Raw genomic sequence first — 23,640 nt, 5'->3', positions numbered from 1 at the left:
TTAAACACTTTTAAGCAAGTCTGAGTGAGAATAATAAGACAAAGGACGGGGGGTTTTAACCCCTTACAGACACACGTTATTCCCAGGTTCTGCAGAAGGGGGGGATAGGGAGTTGGGACTCAGGGGGGAATGGGACTCAGGGGGGAATGGGAATCAGGGGGGAATGGGACTCAGGGGGGCTGTGCTTGCAGCTGGGCTGTACAACAGTAACACAATAACACAGTACATAACCATAATGAACCATAATGACTCTGATCAATTGCCCCTCTTATTCTGTATTACAGTAAGCCACTTCATAATTTTCTGGTGATGATTTTGGATTGTCTTCAGCCTGTCGTTGCCTTCTCCTGGCAAAACACAATCAAACAATTATCATAATTACTTATGGTCATTCAGTGTTATGAATTATGTGTATAATAGAGTAAAGAATCTGAATATAAAAAATATTTTTTTTAATAGATATGTTGGGCTTTTCGTGAAGCAACCCAAATCCCCACACTTTCTTTAATTTTAACATATTTTAAACTAATAAATACATTCATTAATAAATTCAGTTTTATTTTTTCTAATACATCAAAGGTTATTGAACCTGAAATGAAATGTTAGTAGCTATAGTTTTGTATTAGAGCCTACAGGGGTTAGCAGCCTAATGCCAGATTGTATTAATGTTATCAGAAGGCAAAGGCAGACTTACTTTTCCCTGCATCTCATCACCAAAACTGCTGGCACTGCTATAATACCAGAGAGGGCTAAGATGGAAAGTCCCCGTATCATTAATATTATAAGATGGTTGATCTTCTTGTCATGTGTGAGAGCTAAAAAATAAATTGTGCATCATTAGGAGGAGGAGTTACATGAACATAACATCACCTGACTTGGAATCCCATGACAGAGACTCCATATGATTTTACATATTTTCCCTTTTCCATTTCTTTAGTAGACAGCCTTACATAGCAACACAGTAGTCTACAATAAGGGGAGAGTTTATTAACATTGGACACCAATATCATCCATATATCCCTGGAAGGATGAATTTATTTAGTGCTCTGTATTGTATTGGTTCCTCCAGACACAAAAGCCAGAGCAAATACAGAAGCTGATACCCTACTGATACCATATATGAGTGTGTTTGAAAAAATTCATTTAGTATTGGTATCTACATCTACACTGACAAAGAGCTTCCTTGATATTGTCCTTTGTATAAAGCTTGTCCTTCTTTGTCAGTTTGTCTAATAGTTCTATCCTTGTCACTTCTTGCTTATACTTCACTCTACTAAGTACCTAATAAATCTGCCTCCATTAATCCCTGATATCTATCCAAGCACCCATGAATCCTACATATGATTAAGTACTAACCATGGAACCACTTGCAAAGTGTCTAAAAAGGGTAAATGTCTAGACTAGTCTATTAGCCCCCAGTAATGTCAGGAATATACTGAATGCTGATACTCTTGTATTGGGCTAAAAAGCGGATGATATAAGAATCACATTTTTGGTTCTAGGTAGGAGATTTATTAATTGTACTGACCTAACATGTAAAATCACCGACCAAGAGAGAAATAGTTTAGTATGTTATTTAGATATGGAATCTTTTTCTTCTTTTTTTTAGTCAACATAGTAGATAAACTCCCTTTTCTAGATCCTAATATTCTCCTTTCTCTACTTATTATAGTACAGAACAGAGGGAAAAAGAAATCACATTATGGAATTGTGGAATGTGGCATTTATTGTACTGTTATATATATATAGTATTCTTTCTTTGTGTTGTAGGTGCAAAGGTTTGTGTTACTGACATGTGTACAAAGTGGCTATGTCATACCTCCCAACTGTCCCGCTTTACGCGGGACAGTCCCGATTTTGTCACACTGTCCCGCTGTCCCGGATTCACTCGTAAATGTCCCGCAGTGCAGAAGAAGCGGCTCCCGAGAGATGTGTGTGACATCACAGGGAGAAAAAGAGCCTGGGGACGCAGACAGAGGAAGCAGGCGGGAGGATGTTGGGGAGGACGCTGGAAGGGGGCTGGAGGAAGGTAAGGGGCAGCTGGGGGATGCTGAGGAGGACATTGCAGGGGAGCTGAAGGATGTAGGGGAGGACGCTGGAAGGGGGCTGGAGGAAGGTAAGGGGCAGCTGGGGGATGCTGGAAGGAGGCTGAAAGAAGGTAAGGGGCAGCTGGGGGACGCTGGAAGGGGGCTGGAGGAAGGTAAGGGGCAGCTCGGGGACGCTGAGGAGGACATTGCAGGGGAGCTGAAGGATGTTGGGGAGGATGCTGGAAGGGGGCTGGAGGAAGTTAAGGGGCAGCTGGGGGAAGCTGGAGGATACTAGGGGGGAGCTGAAGGATGTTGGGGAGGACACTGGGAGGGAGCTGGAGGATGCTGGGATGGAACTGGAGGACACTGGGAGGAAGCTGGAAGATGTTGGGTGGATGCAGGGGGAGCTGGTGGATGCTGGGGGGAGCTGGAGGATGTTGGGTGGATTCTGGGGGGAGCTGGAGGATGTTGGGTGGATGCTGGGGAGAGCTGGAGGATGTTGGGTGGATGCTGGGGGGAGCTGGAGGATGCTGCAGCTGGGAGCGGCCCAAAGTATGGGGACACTGGGGGAGAACCAGCAATGTTTTAGGGGGTCCCTGCTCTGGCACCAATTCAAAACATAACACCTGGCTACCAATGTTTTTGGGGGCCCTGGCTACCAATGTCTGTCATGAGTCATGTCATGTGTCATGATATATAGGTGCCACAGTGCGTAATGAAATCCTTAGAGCAACAATATGTCATAAAATGATTGGGGCCACAGTGTCTGTCTTCTGGTGCACTTTGTGTGAGTTATGCTTTTCAGGTGTGGTTTTATAAAATGGGCTTGTTTTGCGGGGCGTGGCCATAAAGTGGGCGTGGACTGAAAAATGTTGCCGCGCTACGCGTGGCAGATGTTTTTGTCCCTCCTTCTACTTTTCAAATGTTGGGAGGTATGCTATGTACTGGCTATGTACTGGCTATGTACTGGCTATATACTGGCTATGTACTGGCTATGTACTGGCTATGTACTGGCTATGTATTGGCTATGTACTGGCTATGTACTGGCTATGTACTGGCTATATACTGGCTAAGTACTGGCTATGTACTGGCTATGTATTGGCTATGTACTGGCTATGAACTGGCTATGTACTGGCTATATACTGGCTATGTACTGGCTATGTATTGGCTATGTACTGGCTATGAACTGGCTATGTACTGGCTATGTACTGGCTATGTACTGGCTATGTACTGGCTATGTATTGGCTATGTACTGGCTATGAACTGGCTATGTATTGGCTATGTACTGGCTATGAACTGGCTATGTACTGGCTATGTACTGGCTATGTACTGGCTATGTACTGGCTATGTACTGGCTATGTACTGGCTGTGTACTGGCTGTGTACTGGCTATGTATTGGCTATGTATTGGCTGTGTACTGGCTGTGTACTGGCTGTGTACTGGCTGTGTACTGGCTATGTACTGGCTATGTACTGGCTATGTATTGGCTATGTACTGGCTATGTACTGGCTATGTACTGGCTATGTACTGGCTATGTACTGGCTATGTACTGGCTATGTACTGGCTATGTACTAGCTATGTATTGGCTATCTAATGGAACAAAGGCACCAAAGTCTCCCTTTGTTATGAGGGTGTAATCAATTATTTATCTGTAATAAGTATAGAAAGAATAATATTAGGGGAGAATGTTTATTTATTATGTTGAATAAAAAATCCCCCAATGAGAATCCCAGCTGATGTGAGTAAATCCGGCTCCCTGTTCTCTGTTCCTGCAATTGGAGTTGGGAGCAATAAGCACAGTTTCCCAGCAGTTTCCCAGCAACAAGTCTGTCCCTTTTTGCTCAGTAGAATGCTCAGCGGTGAATTTACTTGCATCTATAATTATGTTTTTCTACAACTTCTATGGTTATGATTGGGTTTACAGCCACTTTAAGGTCCATCCCCCTATCTCCTCCTCTCCTATAGGCTTATAAAGGCCTAACTATAATTGGCTGGGTTAGGGTATATATATCCTGCACACTGTACCCTGTTCAGTCAAGCCCTGGTGCATGAACCATGTGAGGCTGTTTTAGTTTTATGTTTACTTAATAAAATTTAGCATTTTTCTTAGACTGCATGATTCATAACAAATTTCTATAGATATGCTCTAATTTGAAAAAAGCGCTTTAGAAAAACAATTTAGAATTATTAATTAAACTATTGTTAAATACTGACTTTGGAACAGAGATCACATGTGCATTACTGTTACTTACATTCTACAGTGACACTAACAGTCCCAGAGACGGACCCGTGAGTATTACTTGCTAAGCATGTGTAGGTTACACCATCAGCAACTGATACATTCTCCAGTGCAAGAATCAGACGCTTCCCAGAAGTTCTAATAAAAAGGTCATTTTTCCTCCACCAGGAAACACTGGCCACTGGGTTGCTGTTTACGTCACATCGGAGACGCTTTGTGTCTCCCTCTCTCACAGTCACTGATTTGTTTTCATAAGTTCCATTGTGTCCTACAGGGAATAAATGGAAAAAAAATGTAAACCAGGTAGAACCGTTTCCAGCTTGTACTGACTCCATACCAAAATACATGCTTGTTGTACTAATTACTGTTTTTTTTTTTTTTAAATTGTGCCAATTTGCATACACATAGGGAGCGAAAATGTGAAGCACCTTTTTTAATGAAAATATTTGGCAAGATGAAAAGATGAAAAAGAAAGCCGATCCTAACACTGTGGCCGTCTTTTTTTTCCTACGGCCCTTCCACTTGGAATTTATATCTCAATCTGGTTGCAAGGGTTACCGGCTATAGCAACTGGCCTGATTTGAATAGCAGATTGGAAGATAAAAAGAAAGGCATCTGAAGACAGAGTACAGGCCCTGATAGTAAAGACTGGAATACATCTCTATTTCCCAATTTTTGTTTGTTTGCTAGGCTCACTCTCCCCTAGCAACTAGATAGTAGCCTTATTAATGGACATGTCAACCCCAAAAACATTTTTTTGCCTAATAAAAGAAAACATATGAAGTGTTGGACCTGGACTTGAAGTCCCTCAGCTTTAGTGGGCGGTGCCTAGTTCAGGGAAGTAGAGGGACTTCAAGTCCCAGAATCCATCACTTTACACACAGTGGACTGAGGGATGTATGACCAGGCCCGGATTTGTGGAGAGGCCACAAAGGCCCGGGCCTAGAGCAGCAGAAATCTGGGGGCGGCATGCCGCCCCCGCCGCACTAAAATCTTTTAAAATTTTTGTTCACATACGGAGCAATGGGGACTTCTCCCCACTGCTCCGTATGCAACTTTGGCCGACCGCGCATGCGTGCGCGCAACCCTACCCCCCGCGTTCTTCAAACATTGCGCATGTGCACGCTCTTCGCACGCATTGCGCACTCGGGGGAGGGGGGCGTGCGACTGGGGGCGGACTAGGGGCGCCCGGTTTAGAAATCCGGCCCTGTGTATGACACTGTGAGCTTTTGGAGCATTGGTTCATATGAGTAACTACGGTTTCCTATCAATCTGTGCAATCAGGTCTGTGTGAAAAAATACATTTATATTTATGTCTGAAAGTTCAGACAGTGTTTAGGCACCTTTTGTACATAAGAACAGGAACAGCACCTCTTGTCTTTGTAGATTAAAATGCCTTTATTGCAAAGTTTTTTGGGGCAAACAACAACAGCAGCAACGTTTCAGGTCACATAAGACCTTTTATCAAGTCTTATGTGACCTGAAACGATGCTGCTGTTGTTGTTTGCCCCAAAAAACTTTGCAATAAAGGCATTTTAATCTACAAAGACAAGAGGTGCTGTTCCTGTTCTTCTGTACCTGGATGTGCCGATGGAAAGTGGCCATTGGGGAACCTGCACTACTTCTAACTAATCACAAGGCTTGGTGCTGACTACTACTCTCCACGTTTTGTACATAATCCAACTGAATGAGCTGAAAAAGGGGGGGAATATTTTCCCTTTAGGATCCCATGACTACAGACATGGTAAGGGGATAAGATACCTCAAACAGTAAATACAGTAAGTGTATTTGAGTAAATGTAATATTTCTTCCCTATCTCAAGTGGGTAAATGTTCTAAGAATAACTTTAGATTAAATGAACATAATTATTACCTGAAACTGTGATTGTCATTGAAGGAGGATCTGCAACATGAATAACAAATATGTGCTGGGTTAGAATTCACACTCACATTAATACATGGCAGTAGAAACACTGGGGTTATGGGCGTCTATATGCTGGGGGTCATTAGCTGTGAATCTCCTTTCCTTCATTCTTTTGGAATCCACAATAAGAGCCATACAGGCAGGCGCCATTTTGTGGGCGCTATTATAAAGGCATATTTTGTATCAACCCTAGTGACAAGCAAATTTTTTCCCCAAGCATGGGTTTCCGGTAAAATTCCACATTTTACCACTGGTACATTTTTTTTGCAAAATTGCATCAAAAATGTGTTGTAAAAATTGTTGGCGCAAAAAACACCTGAAAAATTCCCATTCACTTTAATGTATTTGGATTGATTCCAATGCACTTCTCCCATTGACCAATGAATTTTGCTTGAAAAAGACCCACTGACAAATGCGTTTTACAATTTTTTTTGTGGTTTCACAAATTTTTCAGCAAAACAAAACAGGACAGATGCGCTCATCACTAATCCTTAAATCTTCGTTATACAAATGGGGGACCTGATAGGACCTGCACAGGATACACAGTTATAGACTGTGAGGTAATGTGAGGAGTTCAGTGACGTCTAGGAAGTGCTGAATGGAAAGTGAAAGTTACTGCCTGCCCCAACTCTATACTTAAGTATTATTAAAAAAAAGATTTTGAGTTTATAATTTATAATGTAATTCATATTGAATTTGTAAAGGACTTTTATTATAAATTATTTCATGTCTGACATATGTGACAGCTCCCTTTTAAAAGTAATTGCATGCAAATATGCTCCTAGCACTTCTGTATAGTTGCCCCAAGCACCAGTGCTTCCCTCCTCTTCTGATAAGGACAGCGCCACCTCTTGGCTCACTGAGGAACTACACATGGAGACAACCCTGCAGGTCTGTGCTGATCTATATACATTTATATATATGTTTATATCTGTAGGGCATTCACAGCTCACTCTCCAGCCTATCCAATCCCTGTGGGGCTGTACCAGGAGATACACACTGAGAGAGATGAGCCATTAATCTGTAGGAAGTTAGAAAATCCCAGTCACTCAGGTTAGTGGAGAGCGCCCATGCTGGCTGCTGCTCTCCCAAGCTCCAACCTTGTCTCAGAATCTGGCACTTTTGTGCATAGACAGAACCCAAAATTAAATGGAATCCTATTCATGACACCTCTGGCAACAACTGGGACCGATCAGAATACACGGATCATTTTGGATTGTCAAGATATCAAAAGGATTGATATGGACTGATATTTTCTTTGAAGTCTCCCATTACTGCAACATCCCAGCCTGCTGGAAGCTGACTCCAGACAGTGAAACCCTCAACATTCAGCTGCTACTCAATCCTGTAAGTAGCCATTGGATTAATGCTCAATAGATCTAGCCTTCGTCACCTGTGCCGTCTATCAATTTCTCTCTAATGCATCCTATAATAATTTTACATCTGGAAACATTGAACTGTTTTAAACCTCGTTTCGTACGATATTCGGTGCGTGTATGGCATGTCGGCGAGTCGACCGATAACGCAGGAAGCTGCTGATATCGGTCGACTCGGCCAGGTTAGAAAATTTTGATCGAGGGCCATAGAAGGCGCCTGACCAAAATCTGCCTTCAGGGCTGAATCGGCAGAAGGAGGTAGAAATCCTATTGTTTGGCGGATCTGACGATGTTTCGTGTAACAGATGGTCGCACAAAACGTCGTCAGATTGCCACGTGTGTGGCCACCTTTAAAATCTCAGGCAAGCCACATTAAAGCAGTACTCTGCAATGCCAGGTCAATAAATAACAAAACAGCAGTGATACATGACTTAATAGAGACTTCAGATCTGGCCTTTATAACCGAGACATGGCTGTCTCAAAACTTTGGGCCCACTCTAGAAGCTACAGTACCAAAGGACTTTTCTGTGCTTCACTATCAGAGAGAAGACCGCATGGGGTAGGGGTTGCACTATGCTTCAAACACAGTTTAAGAATCCAACCCTTAGCTGTAGGCCCCACTTATTCTTTTGAATGCTTGGCAGCACAACCTTCAGCTGAAAAAAGCATAAACATACTGCTTATTTACCGCCCCCCCGGAAATGGCTCAGACTTTCTCAAGGAAATTGCAGATCTTTTATCCTGCTTAGCATTGGAACACCATAGATGGATAATCCTAGGAGACTTCAATGTATGGGTGGACACCCACTCCTCCCAGCTAGGAAGAGAGCTACTTCTCACCATGAATGAGCTGGGCTTCTCTCAAGCCATTCATCTCCCTACACACAAGAGAGGCCACACCTTGGACCTCATATTTCACTCAGTCCTATCAATATCCAACATGGGAAATAAATCCTGTAGTGTGGTCAGACCATCACACTATCCACTTTTCCCTTGCAGAACCAGCTTTAAACCGCCAAGCAAAAGATCTCACAAAATACCGTTCTTTAAAAGGCCTGATACCCCAGCATCTCCAGAACAACCTTAACCTGGATGGACTCACAGAACACAGCCTAGACTTTGACTCCCTGGTCCATAAATATAACTGCTGCATATCATCTGCCTTTGACTCTATTGCTCCCTTACGAATAAAATGTTTCTCACCACTACATCACGCTCAATGGTTCGATAACTCCTTAAAGGAACTAAAGAAAGAGGGGCCCAGACTATAATGACAATGGCGCAAACACCAGTGCTCAAAGGATAAACACTCCCTGATTCGTCACCAGGCAACGATCACCAAGAAAAAGTCCTCTTTTCTTTCAGAAGAAATTGCAAAATCAGCCAACAAACCTGCCCAGTTATTCCGCACAGTTGACAGGCTATGCAACCCATCCTGCCTGAAACCCAACATCACATGCTCTAAGGACCTATGTGAGAAATTTGCCCTTCTTCACAGATAAAGTCTCATCTATTCGGTCTGCTATCAAATCCACAACACCGAACACCTATGCAGAGTCTCAAAATGGATGCCACAACAACCTACCATCATGGTCTGACTTTAAGGTAATTACCAAAGAAGTCATCTCACATATCCTTCTAAACCTTCGCCAGACTACCTGCGACCTGGACCCTGGCCCAACACAGTTCATGCTGAAATGCCCTAATCTGTTCAGGCCAGCATTTCACAAGATAGTCAACTGTTGCTTGCAAGCAGGGAAGTTTCCTACCTGCCTGAAAGAAGCAATCATCAGGCCTTTACTGAAGAAACAATCCCTAGACCCAGATATTCTGAGCAACTACAGACCTGTCTCCAACCTCCCCTTTCTGGGAAAAGTTATCGAGAAGGCTGCATACCTCCAACTTGAAGCCAGGCTCTCAACGAACAACATCTTTGACCCCCTACAATCTGGCTTCAAGAAGCACCACAGCTGTGAAACAGCCCTTGTCCAGATTTGCAATGACCTGCTCATGGCCAGAGACAGGGGCGAGTGCTCTATCCTGATATTGCTTGATCTCTCAGCGGCTTTTGATGCAGTCGACCATGAAATCTTGCTTAACAGACTGCAAGAGTACTGTGGCATTGATGGCTTAGTCCTCCAATAATTCTCTTCCTTCCTGGCTGGCAGAACACAACGGGTAGCCTTGGGGCCTTTCCAGTCCAACCCTGTACCACTAAAATATGGCGTGCCCCAGGGCTCAATACTATCCCCTTTGCTGTTTACCATATACATGCTGCCACTTGGGAAAATCATTCAAAAACATGGTCTGACATACCACTGCTATGCTGATGACACCGAGCTATATATGTCATTTAAACCCATGTGTCTATCCCAAAAATAAACACATGCCTAGCTGAACTTCAGGAGTGGATGAACGAAAACTGGCTCCAACTAAATGCTGACAAGACTGAAGTTCTTGTCATCGGTGGCCAGCGCCTAACAGCAAAGCAGCTCCAGACACAGTCAACGCCACTGAGGTTAGGGAACTCAGATCTTGCTAGCTCCAACACTGTGCGCAGCTTGGGTTTACTAATTGATGGGGAATTAAACTTCAGGAGACAAATTTCAGCTGTGGTGAAACATTCCTTCTTTCAACTAAGGAATATTGCAAAAATTAAACACCTCATTCCTTCTGAGGTTCTTCCAACCCTAGTTCACGCCTTCATCACATCACGACTAGACTATTGCAATACCCTCTATGCAGGCCTTCCAAATAAAGACCTACACCGCCTGCAGCTAGTACAGAATGCTGCCGCAAGATTGCTAACAAGCCAACCCCGCCATTGCCACATAACACCAATCCTTCGCTCACTACACTGGCTACCCATAAAATGGAGAATCCTTTTCAAAATTGGCATGCTGACATTCAAATCCCTACATGGCCTAGGCCCCGGATACCTGAAGGACTTGTTGCAACTACGTCACACCTCCCACAATCTTAGATCAAATGGATCCAATAAAATGACCACCCCCAGAGTTCAACTGAAAACCTTTGGATCCAGAGCTTTCTGTCATGCTGCCCCTACCCTGTGGAACGCCTTGCCAAACGGGATCAAGACAGCTCCAACCCTAGACACGTTTAAATCAAAACTAAAAAGCCACCTGTTTAGCCTGGCATTTATGTCCACATAACTTTTCCTCTGCACACATAGATATGTACCGAACTGAGACAAGCTTATGCGCTTTGGGTCCCACGGGAGAAAATCGCTTTACAAATGTTTCGTTGTTGTTATGTGTTTTAAAGCATGTGGAAGCGAAGAGAAGCAAAACAAAGCTCCAAAAAGAGACTTGAAGTGACTGCATCCCACCTGGGGGGGTTCTATTTCAAAGAAATAAAGAAGTGGGGGGTGGCATCCCTTCCTAATTCCCAGCATTCTGTGTCATTAATAATATGCTTTTTGGGGTAATGCACTGCAGTAATGTAAATCTGAAAAGTAACAATTCTCTGTCTCTAAAATGAAACCAATGTGGGTGAGTAGATATGGGATGTGAGTGAGGAAGAGGAAGAGAGGAAACTTACACTGAACACCCAGGGTGATGCTGCTGTTAGTGGAGACCCCACTGTAAGTCACTGTACATGTTAGGGGGCTATTGTGCTCTCTCTGGGATGGAGTAACAGTGATATCTGATATGGAGGTGACTTTACCAGCCTGATCCTTCCGCTCATAGTTATATATGTTCTGTATGTTTATCCTTCCTCCCCATGTGATGTTTCCCTTGCACCCTTGAGGTGCTGGATGAGCCGTACAAGTCAGTGTTGTTGGCTTCCCAGCGATCAGCTCCCCCACAGGGGATATAGTAGGTTCTGGTAGATCTGTAACAGAATTGGGAGATACAGATGGAGCAGATGTTAATGAGACATGTTGGTCACACAGAGCTCTCCTCTCACCATCCATTTCATTGGGAACCTGTGTGGGTCTCGAGTGTATATGATCCAATCAATATGCTTGTTCTTGAAAAAAAGAGATGTTCTAGATTTGAGCAGTAAAGCTTTGGGCTGAAGCCATTACAACCCCTATACAATACATTATTTATGGTTCTACTTTAAAGGAGAGGGTCACTCTTTGGTAAGTTATAGATGGACCTGTTTTAAGCAACTATTCATTTGGTCTTTAGTTTGGTTTGGAATTATTAACCTTCCTAAGTCTGCCTGTTTCCAGCCGGCAAGTAAAAATGTTCTCTGATTCTTATGGTCACTCACCCAGACAAAAAGTCAGATTTATTGTTTTCCATATGTTCTTTTTTCCCTATCGTTCCTATCTTTTATTTGCCTTTTTCTTCTACTACCAGGTTGTTAGGGTAATTATACCCCAGAAACAACATAGCAGTTGAAATTCCAAGCCTAAAAGCAACAGACCAAAATGGAAGATATTTCAAAAAGTACAAGAACATTTTAAAATATGACAGAATACTGCTGTCTCCATTGCTCTAAGGCCAGTGGCATCAAAACAGTCATGTCAAAACAGGTGGGGGCGCATCAAAAAAAGTTGCGCCACAAGCACCTTTCATAAATTTTTCATCATTTTGTGATTTTTCTGGTAGTTTTGTGAATTTTTCACCAAACTGAATCGGGACAGATTCAATCATCACTATATGTTATGGCTATCCAGTTTTATAGGCATAATCTATCACCCTAATGTACCCTTGAGAAAGGCTCTGCCCAAACACGTACAGATATGGTGTTCCTTATCCGGAAACTTGTTATCTAGAAAGTTCTGAATTAAGGAAAGGCCATCTCCCATAGACTCCATTATAAGCAAATAATTCAAATTTTTTAAAACGATTTCCTTTTTCTCTGTAATAATAAAACAGTACCTGTACTTGATCCCAACTAAGATATAATTACCCCTTATTGGGGCAGAACAGCCCTATTGGGGTTATTTAATGGTTAAATGATTCCCTTTTCTCTGTAATAATAAAACAGTACCTGTACTTGATCCCAACTAAGATATAATTACCCCTTATTGGGGCAGAACAGCCCTATTGGGTTTATTTAATGGTTAAATGATTCCCTTTTCTCTGTAATAATAAAACAGTACCTGTACTTGATCCCAACTAAGATATAATTACCCCTTATTGGGGCAGAACAGCCCTATTGGGTTTATTCAATATTTAAATTATTTTTATTAGACTTAAGTTATGGAGATCCAAATTACGGAAAGATCCCTTATCTGGAAAACCCCAGCATTCTGGATAACAGGTCCCATACCTGTTCTGGGCTTAAGCAAAAATATAACAAAAACACGGGAGCACTTACCGCTCAAAAAATCGTGTGCTGCACGCCGATCCTCTCCCCATAGGACCCAAATTGGAAATAGCTGAACACAACAAAAATGGCGGAGCACCACGGAATAAAAAATATAAAAATCAATCTTTATTACATCCTTAGTAATAGGCACGAATAAATCCCTCAGGACCTACGCTTGACGCGTTTCGTGGCATCCCGCCACTTCCTCAGAAGCATCTGAGGAAGTGGCGGGATGCCACGAAACGCGTCAAGCGTAGGTCCTGAGGGATTTATTCGTGCCTATTACTAAGGATGTAATAAAGATTGATTTTTATATTTTTTATTCCGTGGTGCTCCGCCATTTTTGTTCTGTTCTGGGCTTACACTGCTAATAAAAACTCTGCAGTCTGTTTATACTGCTTGGAGCTGTTTGATTCATTTGTACCAAATTGGTTAAAGGGAATGTTCACCTTTAAATCATTGTTATTATGTTATTATGATATAGCTGGTCCTGTACTTGGCAATTTTTCAGCTGGTCTACATTTTTTGTTTTTTTTTTATAATCAGCCTTCCTATCCTGTGAGTCTAGTGTGTGTGTTAAACTGTTGTTTTAAAACACAATTTGCCTAACAATGTGGGTCATTTACGAGGCTGTTTTTTCTCCCACCTGTGCAGCCAGACCCCAGTTGCCAATGCTTTTTTAAATGGGAACTAAGGGCTGTGATTGTGTGTGTTTTAATATTCAGTGTGACAATCTCTCCATCTGACATCAGTATAATGACATATTGTACAGATCAGTCCCATCTCACTGTACCCCCCACCTGCAATATACGCTGGGTTTCTCTTACTCACCTGTCACACTCACTCTGAGCCTGTTCCACTGATAGGAATATTTATGGTATCCGTCTTCAATTTGGAATTCATAGATCCCTTGATCGGCTGGTTGGGCATTGCTGATAGAGAATGAGCAGTCTCCTTCATGTACTTTCCCAGTCAGTGTGAATCGGCCTTTTGTTCCCTCAGAAACCATAGAGGCCTCTGTAGAGGCTGCAACAATGTCAGGAGTCCCTTTTCTCCTCCAAATCCCTGTGTCACGTGTAGATAAAGGTCTATTGGCAGGAACAGTAAATGTACAGGGAATTTCCACACAGAGACCAGATGCCACCGACACTGACCGCTGGGCAGATAGAGTATAACCTGGGGTTGGGGGACTATCAGCACCTGCAGAAACAACATGCAGATTAGTGACTGTATTTGTGAGTGAGTTTGTGCCAATTAAAAGCAAAGCAACAATGGAGAGAAATTCAAAAAAGTAAATGAAACACAGAAATACACACAAGAAATATATTTTAGGTTGAAACTCAGATTAATTAAATCAGTTATTCTTCATTTTTATTCTTTTTGAATGATTTTCCTTAATCTGACCATACACTGAAAGATCCACTCATTTGGCTAGATTGCCACACAAACATATTTCTGCCCGATGTGCACGAGATGGGAGATATTAGATTGATCTGATCATTTGGCCTGAGGGCCACAATATCGGGACATTGATGGGATGCAGGCCATCGGGGCAAGGACTGTATCAATGCGTTGGATCGCTGCACACCCCAAGGGGATTTTTTTCAACATCTGCCCAATTTTAGGCAGATATCGGTCAGTCAGGCACATAGGAGGGCCCCATACACTGGCTGGTAAGCTGCCAATGCAGTCTGTAGGAAGCTTTTATTGGCCTGTGTTTACCTACATTTGTTCTGTATTCCTACAGCCTGCAGTGTAAAATGATACCCAATCATGTATGACTCCAGCAACCAAAACATGTACTATTACTGTACAAACTGCTGCCTAGTTGCTAGGGAAGGAAGCCTTAGCAGCCAGAGAGCTGTTAAGTTCCAGACTGAGTGTTTCCTGAATGAGTAGTATTAATAAATAGGTCAAGCAATTGCAAATTTCTTAGATAAGGGTCCACAAAAAATCAAGAGTTATACAGAGAAGCCTCCTGTCCCAGAGCCCAGCCACCCAACCCCCACTTACCTCATTGGTCTCATATATCTCATATAGTACTTAGAGTTAAATGTTCTGTGTAAAACCTAAAGGGGATCTAAACCCAAAACAATAAATTGATGTTAACTTATTTGAGCACTTTTTGTGTTTTACATTCATTTTATATTTTTAGTGGTTTCTGAGATATTTGCAGTTTTAACTGAATACAGGAATTTCATAGGAAGTGAATAGCCAGTTGGGGCTCAGAGTTCAGATCTGTTGAGCCAAACCTGCTAATAACACTCAAAAACTGTCTACAGCTCCCAATATTTTAGAACCCACTTTAAAAAGAACATTAAAATAAAAGAGGAGGCCTCTCAAAATGTTTACACTAATTTGGGGGGATTTAGATCCCCTTTAACGTTTCATGCAGCTTTCATGGAAACAGTTTGAATAGGAAGCTGTTTGCTACCAGTGCATCTGGGGAGTGCGCTATGGCCACATGCATCAGTAAATGAGCCCTCTAATGTTTAACCCCTTCCCTGCTACATCACTAGCAGTTGGGTCCCTACAGGATCTACAGCAGACAAATGGTTAATAAAACTACACAGTAACACACAGCGGCTCATACTCACCCTTCCCAGGCAAGGACAAGAGAAAGAACAGAACCACAAATCCATGTTGGGAAATCTGAGGCTGTATGTGCCGCATCCTGATGTTTATTGGTGTTCCCAAGGCAGTGAGCGGCCAATCAGATTGTATCTGTTAGATCCCACTGGGTTGAGCTGAATCCGTTATTAAATCCTTCTCTGTCTGTGTATGAATAGGTCACATTTATCAGTGCATACTGTATATTATTATATAAGGCCGGTAAGCTTACAATAACATTTCTTTTCTTGAGTTAAAATTCTCATTGAGCCCCATGGGAGCCATAGTGTTTAATTTACCAATCCACATTGTTTTCTTCTGTAATAAAAATCTGTTATAATTACCACCTCTAGGAGGAGCAGTCAGGACTCGCAGAACTAACCATCCCAACTGCTTACTGCTGTGACCCTATATCTAAAACTGGCGTGACATATTTAGTCTCCTCCATGTGACAGTCTTTAATTGATCTTTCAAGTACATAATTAAAAAGACAAAACATTATATTTGTAGCCCACTTTTGTGACAGTGTTGCTACCTGCTGAGATATTATGGCGCTAACAGGGATCCTGAGCCCCGCTTACTTTGGGGAACAGATGTTATTTGTTTATTGGCGTGCCTCCACCCAGGTTAGGGACAGATTGAACTGTAACTCCCCTCCCTGAGAATGTGATATTGTACTTCTGCTTGGGGACTCCCAGCACTCCCGGTACCTTGCCCCTCCCTTGGGGTAGCTGCTTATCCGGCAGTGAGGATCCTCTTTGTATGAAGAGACCAGGACACTGGTATGATGTTGAACCAGTAGAATGTAGTTTATTCCTTGCAGACAGGCAGGTTATACAGGAGCACACTTATTTGTCAGGTTACACACACTTCCCTTTGGAGACCCTCTCTCCCTGGGGTTACTCGCGGTACTCCTGCCAGATGATCCTCTTTAGGGGTTCCCTCCGGTACTCACGCCAGAAGACCCTCTCTAGGGCTCTCCCCTGTACTCCCGCCAAGCGGACACCCCTTTGAGACCTCACCCCAGTACTCACGCCCAAGCACCCATTGGATTAGGTAATCTCCCGAATTTACCACTTAGTGCCCTGACTCCAGCTATGAGTGCTGGGGGATCTTAATCCCTCTTAATCTCCTGTAGGGGTGATGACTACCCGTACTAAATAACCTGTCTCCCACTCCTAGAGTGAAGTATCACTTCCAGATCTACTATCTAAACACTAGCCTGTCATTAACCTCTGTCCAGAGGGGGTCCCTGGCAGCACATGGCTGCATTCCCTTATATACCTAATGCACCACCCAGTGGCTGCTAACTAAAACTGCAGGGCTACTCCCTGTTAACTATTAACCTCCCAAACCACCCTTGGGAGCCTGTACTAGGGGAACCATCCTAGGGGCCCAATTTTGGAGATCCCTACATATTAGAGAAAATATTCATTTTTACATAAAAATGTATACTTTGCATTTAAATTTCATGCAAATTTCATTTCGTGCAAAAAAAATGACTGCAATTTTTTTACATAGAAACTAAATAGTTCTTTAATGTATAGAATCCCCAAAATGATCTAATTACGATATATTAAGGGTTCTACTACACAGTAGTTGTGCATATGTGCAGCTTGTCTCCAAACAACTTCAGAAAAAAACAGTTTTCCTTCATTTTAACCCATCATCTGCTGCAGCAAATGTTTGGTTAGATTGGATAGAAGCTATTAGATAATATAAAAAGACAAAATGACCAGTTTATCATGTAACATCATTTCATCTAAATACAGGTATGGGACCTATTATCCAAAATGCTTGGGACCCAGACTTTTCCAGATAAGGGATCTTTCTTTATTTGAATCTCCATACTGTAAGTCTATTATAAATTATTTAAACATCAAATAAACCCAATAGGGCTGTTCTGCCCCAATAAGGGGTAATTATATCTTAGTTGGGATCAAGTACAGGTACTGTTTTATTATTACAGAGAAAAGGGAATCATTTAACCATTAAATAAACCCAATAGGACTGTTCTGCCCCCAATAAGGGGTAATTATATCTTAGTTGGGATCAAGTACAGGTACTGTTTTATTATTACAGAGAAAAGGGAATCATTTAACCATTAAATAAACCCAATAGGGCTGTTCTGCCCCCAATAAGGGGTAATTATATCTTAGTTGGGATCAAGTACAGGTACTGTTTTATTATTACAGAGAAAAGGGAATCATTTAACCATTAAATAAACCCAATAGGACTGTTCTGCCCCAATAAGGGGTAATTATATCTTAGTTGGGATCAAGTACAGGTACTGTTTTATTATTACAGAGAAAAGGGAATCATTTAACCATTAAATAAACCCAATAGGACTGTTCTGCCCCCAATAAGGGGTAATTATATTTTAGTTGGGATCAAGTACAGGTACTGTTTTATTATTACAGAGAAAAGGGAATAATTTAACCATGAAATAAACCCAATAGGGCTGTTCTGCCCCCAATAAGGGGTAATTATATTTTAGTTGGGATCAAGTACAGGTACTGTTTTATTATTACAGAGAAAAGGGAATAATTTAACCATTAAATAAACCCAATAGGGCTGTTCTGCCCCAATAAGGGGTAATTATATCTTAGTTGGGATCAAGTACAGGTACTGTTTTATTATTACAGAGAAAAGGGAATCATTTAACCATGAAATTAACCCAATAGGGCTGTTCTGCCCCAATAAGGGGTAATTATATCTTAGTTGGGATCAAGTACAGGTACTGTTTTATTATTACAGAGAAAAGGGAATCATTTAACCATTAAATAAACCCAATAGGGCTGTTCTGCCCCCAATAAGGGGTAATTATATCTTAGTTGGGATCAAGTACAGGTACTGTTTTATTATTACAGAGAAAAGGGAATCATTTAACCATTAAATAAACCCAATAGGGCTGTTCTGCCCCAATAAGGGGTAATTATATCTTAGTTGGGATCAAGTAATATTTGAATTATTTTAAAATATTGGAGTCTATGGGAGATGGCCTTTCCGAATAACACATTTCTGGATAATGGATCCTATACCTTTGCCCAAATAAAACAGTATAGTGACTCTTTATTATTACAACATCATTGTTCCACTAGCGACCCTCTACAAAGTAACAAGGACCAACACAAATATGTTCTAGAAATACAACAGTAAGTACTGCCTTTATTTGCCTACAGACCGGAGCACAGAAACACTGGGAATATTCAGCCTTACAGTAAGAAAAAGTGCCCCATAAATGTTACTCATCCCTTACAGTTTATTTATAGGGAAAATTCACAAGCTTCCAGCACTTTCTCAGACCCAGTCTGTACAATAGGGGGGAACAAATGAACATTGTACTGAGTGTAAAACCCATTTGGCTAAACCAGAGAGAGACAATTTGCACGTTACCCTGTTCCATGGAAGGATTCTTCTCTTTCTCTCATTGTTTCTCCTCTCTCTCCTGACATGATGCTCTTCTCTCCTCTTGCATTACATTCTATTTATGTATCTCATTTATGTCTCCTCTGCTCTTCTCTCCTTATTCTCCTGCTTCTCTGCCCCCAAATGAGATTCTCAGACTTGTGCTCCCCGCTATGTACGGGCGGCTTAATGTAAAGGCAGAAGTTGGGCAGTTCGTCTTTATCACACATTGATTTCAAAAAGGTCTCAAGAAACCAGTAAATGACGGAAAGAGAAGAAGCCACAGATGTTACTGTATAAGGAAGTGCCAGATCTGTTTCTGCTAAAAAGTCAAGAAAGAATCTAAAGGAAGATTTGCTTGTTGGTGTCTCTACAGATACAGATTTATACTCCATGTCAATTTCAGGTTTCAGTCCTGGGCCTCCATTTTTGCTACTGATATATATAATGCTAATGCGACTGTATCTGCACCTTGATATTACTTTTTATTTACCTTATTTCTGCCCACCTGATGCTGGTGTCATATTGAAACCCCCACATGTGCACAGTTAAGAGCATGCTGAAATCCTGTTTGCAAATACTACTTCTAAGAACAGTGACAATTGAAAGTTTATAATATGTTTAATGGGGCAGCAATAACATTAAGTAAATTGATTATAGAATGTGGCTTCTGCCCCTGTACATTGGCCTACACAAGTTCTAGTCTCTTGTATGTGTGGTTAGCTCATGTTGGTATGGTTTTATTTTAATAACAATCCCCAGCAATGGCTGTGATTCCCCTTCCCTGAGATGTTTGTTTCCCTGAATGAAAAATAAAAGTATTACAGTATGGTGTGTGATATCTATGCAGCATATCTAGCAACACAATTATAACACTTACAATAGTGATCAGCAGCCATATGGGAAAGGTCCAACCATGATTACTATATAAATGAGCAGGAAGACTCTGAATTTCCAATGACTAATAAAAAAGACTCACATGGTAGAAAAATGGTGGCAATTTATTGTGTTGCACTCTTTAGATAGAAGCTACAGGGGCCATTTTATTGCTATATAGTTACTTCTACTTTTTAAATTCCTTCTTTCTCAGTGATTTATAGAAAGTAAAGTTACCGTATATACTCGAGTATAAGCCGATCTGAATATAAGCCAAGGTATCTAATTTTACCTTAGAAAACTGGAAAAACGTATTGACTCGAGTATAAGCCTAGGGTGGGAAATGCAGCAGCTACTGCTAAATTTCAATAATCAAAATAAATAACAATAAAAATACATTCAATGAGTGGGGTATATGTTTTTAAATATTTATTTAAACAGTAAACTAGCTCTAGTGGAGAAGAGGGTCAACAAAAACAATATGATATCAATGATGCTATCTTAAGAGTACTACCCCCTTAGCTCAATCAGCAACCAAGCTAAAACACAAAGAGTTAAAATCCTTCAAAACTATATATAGTTTATATAGAATATAAAGAGCAATGTCTAGTGCAGAATGGGACAGGTGAGGATGGTAGATGAAGATGAATTTGGGAGCAGGCCAGGGCACTGGAGGATCTGTTTGTGGGTGGCCTAATTTGCACACAAAGGACAGAGGGTGCTAGTCTGGAGGGACCCGACTCGAGTATAGGCCGAGGGTGATATTTTTTAGCACATTTTGGGTGCTGAAAAACTAGGCTTATACTCGAGTATATACAGTATTTTACTCAATTAGTTAACTTAGCTGGTTGGCAGTTAAAAGGCTAAAGCTGAATTTCCTGTTCACACCTATAGGGGATAGCGGTGGGCATCCAATATACTTCTCAGAAAGAAACACTCATCAACACTTTAAAGAAGTTTTTTTTATTAAAGTGTCAGATTCACTTCCCCAAACCTGATAAATGCAAATAGAAATGTCCTTATACAGACAGTCTGCACTGCAAGTGATGCAGTATGCAATATGAAATATTTTACAGTACTTTTTTTCCCTTTCTAGTAAAAAAAAAAATGTGTTTTAGACCAAATTAAATAGATGTGACTATTTTGGTTGTTTATAAATAAGGTTCTAAGCTTTAAACCTGTGTATCACTGGAGTCAGGAAGGAATTTTTTCCCCTCTGCGGCAAATTAGAGAGGCTTCAGATGGGGTTTTTTGCCTTCCTCTGGATCAACTTGTAGTTAGGCAGGTTATATATAGGCATTATGGTTGAACGTGATGGACGTATGTCTTTTTTCAACCCAACTTACTATGTTACTATGTTACTATGTTACTATATCTGATAGTGAATGACACACAGGATAGATCTGGTCTCCAGTCTCAGGCACTGAATGTGCATTTCACCTTTTTTGTTTGTCATTTATATGAGTTTAAGAATGGGGGTCACTGATATTTTCTTATCTGTATAGTTATTGTCTAACCCAACAACTGTATAAATGTATAAATCCAGCAAATGCAGGTTAAACATGACATTTTGTTAAAACCAATATGTGACATTAGCCTTACTGGTGCTTGTACAGACCTGAGAATTCCTGACCAATCAGAACTATTGGGGTGTTTATATTCCTACCATTACTGGTGAGAGCTGTACATGTGTGTGTGGGGGTAAGAGAAACATCTCACCATTTACCAGATCAAATTAACCTGACAAACAGGAACTTCAAAATGTTTCCCATATTGCTATTTTTGTTATAGACCAAGTTCTTCTATTCCTGCACGAGGGGGGAAGAGTTAACCCGCGATGCAATAAAAATCATGGGTCCCCCATACAGATGGAGCAGACGTGGGCCACCCATGGCCAAGGAGTCATCTGTAGTTATACCACTGCCTCTGGCTACTTTTATTAGATGTAATTAGGAATGCTCAGTAATGGATTTCAATTATTTATTATATTTACGTTTTGTTTCAGCAAATCATTTATTTACTAACCCTGGGAATAATAGATGATTAAACAGATATACTGTGTTTTTGCTCACATAAACACATACAATCACCCTCGTATAGCATTATATTCAACCCCTTAACTAAGGGGCAACAAGAAAGATAAGTGATAAAAAGAAACAGTAACAATAAAATTGTACCGTCAAAGAGCAATAGTTTTTAGTGACCCCCATTCAAAAGCTAGAAAGAGTCTGAAGAGGAAGGCAGATAATTCCAAAACTATAAAATATTAATAATAAAAACAAATTGCAAAGTTGCTAGGAATAGGGCATCCTATAACATGTGAAATGTACTTCAACCACCCCTTTAAGGCTACTAAAAAAACTTTTAAACATTACATAAACCCAATAGAATTGTTCTGCCCTCAATAAGGGGTAATTATATCTTAGTTGGGATCAAGTACAGGTACTGTTTTATTATTACAGAGAAAAGGGAATCATTTAACCATTAAATAAACCCAATAGGGCTGTTCTGCCCCCAATAAGGGGTAATTATATCTTAGTTGGGATCAAGTACAGGTACTGTTTTATTATTACAGAGAAAAGGGAATCATTTAACCATTAAATAAACCCAATAGGGCTGTTCTGCCCCCAATAAGGGGTAATTATATCTTAGTTGGGATCAAGTAATATTTGATTTATTTTAATATAATTGAGTCTATGGGAGATGGCCTTCCCTTAATTCAGAGTTTTCTGCATAACACGTTTCTGAGTAACAGATCCTAAACCTGTACCCAAATAAAACAGTATAGTGACTCTTTATTATTACAACATCATTGTTCCATTAGAGACCCTCTACAAAGAAACAAAGACTAACACAAATATGTTCTAGGAATACAATATTAGCTACTGCCTTTATTTGCCTTCCCTACAGACCGGAGCACAGAAACACTGGGAATATCCAGCTCCAACCCGGCCCAAGGAAAGTCTCCCATAGGGCTCAATGGCACTCTGCAGCTCCAACCCGGCCCAAGGAAAGTCTCCCATAGGGCTCAATGGCACTCTGCAGCTCCAGCCCGGCCCAAGGATAGTCTCCCATAGGGCTCAATGGCACTCTGCAGCTCCAACCCGGCCCAAGGAAAGTCTCCCATAGGGCTCAATGGCACTCTGCAGCTCCAGCCCGGCCCAAGGATAGTCTCCCATAGGGCTCAATGGCACTCTGCAGCTCCAACACGGCCCAAGGAAAGTCTCCCATAGGGCTCAATGGCACTCTGCAGCTCCAACCCGGCCCAAGGAAAGTCTCCCATAGGGCTCAATGGCACTCTGCAGCTCCAACCCGGCCCAAGGAAAGTCTCCCGTAGGGCTCAATGGCACTCTGCAGCTCCAACCCGGCCCAAGGAAAGTCTCCCGTAGGGCTCAATGGCACTCTGCAGCTCCAACCCGGCCCAAGGAAAGTCTTCCATAGGGCTCAATGGCACTCTGCAGCTCCAACCCGGCCCAAGGAAAGCCTCCCATAGGGCTCAATGGCACTCTGCAGCTCCAACCCGGCCCAAGGAAAGTCTCCCGTAGGGCTCAATGGCACTCTGCAGCTCCAACCCGGCCCAAGGAAAGTCTTCCATAGGGCTCAATGGCACTCTGCAGCTCCAACCCGGCCCAAGGAAAGCCTCCCATAGGGCTCAATGGCACTCTGCAGCTCCAACCTGGCCCAAGGAAAGTCTCCCATAGGGCTCAATGGCACTCTGCAGCTCCAACCCGGCCCAAGGAAAGTCTCCCATAGGGCTCAATGGCACTCTGCAGCTCCAACCCGGCCCAAGGAAAGTCTCCCATAGGGCTCAATGGCACTCTGCAGCTCCAACCCGGCCCAAGGAAAGTCTCCCATAGGGCTCAATGGCACTCTGCAGCTCCAACCCGGCCCA

At 41.8% G+C, this 23,640-nt stretch overlaps 1 protein-coding gene across 1 annotated transcript in view; it reads right to left on the bottom strand.

Annotated features, from left to right (window-relative positions):
- Positions 1-23,640, bottom strand: part of LOC105947862 (sialic acid-binding Ig-like lectin 12) — a 128,994-nt gene continuing 105,354 nt past the window's right edge. The window contains exons 7-8 of the mRNA XM_031906216.1: positions 695-815; positions 1-347 (exon numbers count right to left, since the gene is read on the bottom strand). Of these exons, the coding sequence (XP_031762076.1) occupies positions 269-347; positions 695-815 (200 nt within the window). The 3' untranslated portion in view covers positions 1-268. The remainder of the gene's footprint in view (positions 348-694; positions 816-23,640) is intronic.

This window comes from Xenopus tropicalis, chromosome 7, assembly GCF_000004195.4.
Source record: "Xenopus tropicalis strain Nigerian chromosome 7, UCB_Xtro_10.0, whole genome shotgun sequence".
NCBI classification, from domain to species: Eukaryota; Metazoa; Chordata; class Amphibia; order Anura; family Pipidae; genus Xenopus; species Xenopus tropicalis.
Note: the sequence above shows the minus strand (reverse complement) of the source record. Positions and strands in the feature narration are given on the sequence as shown.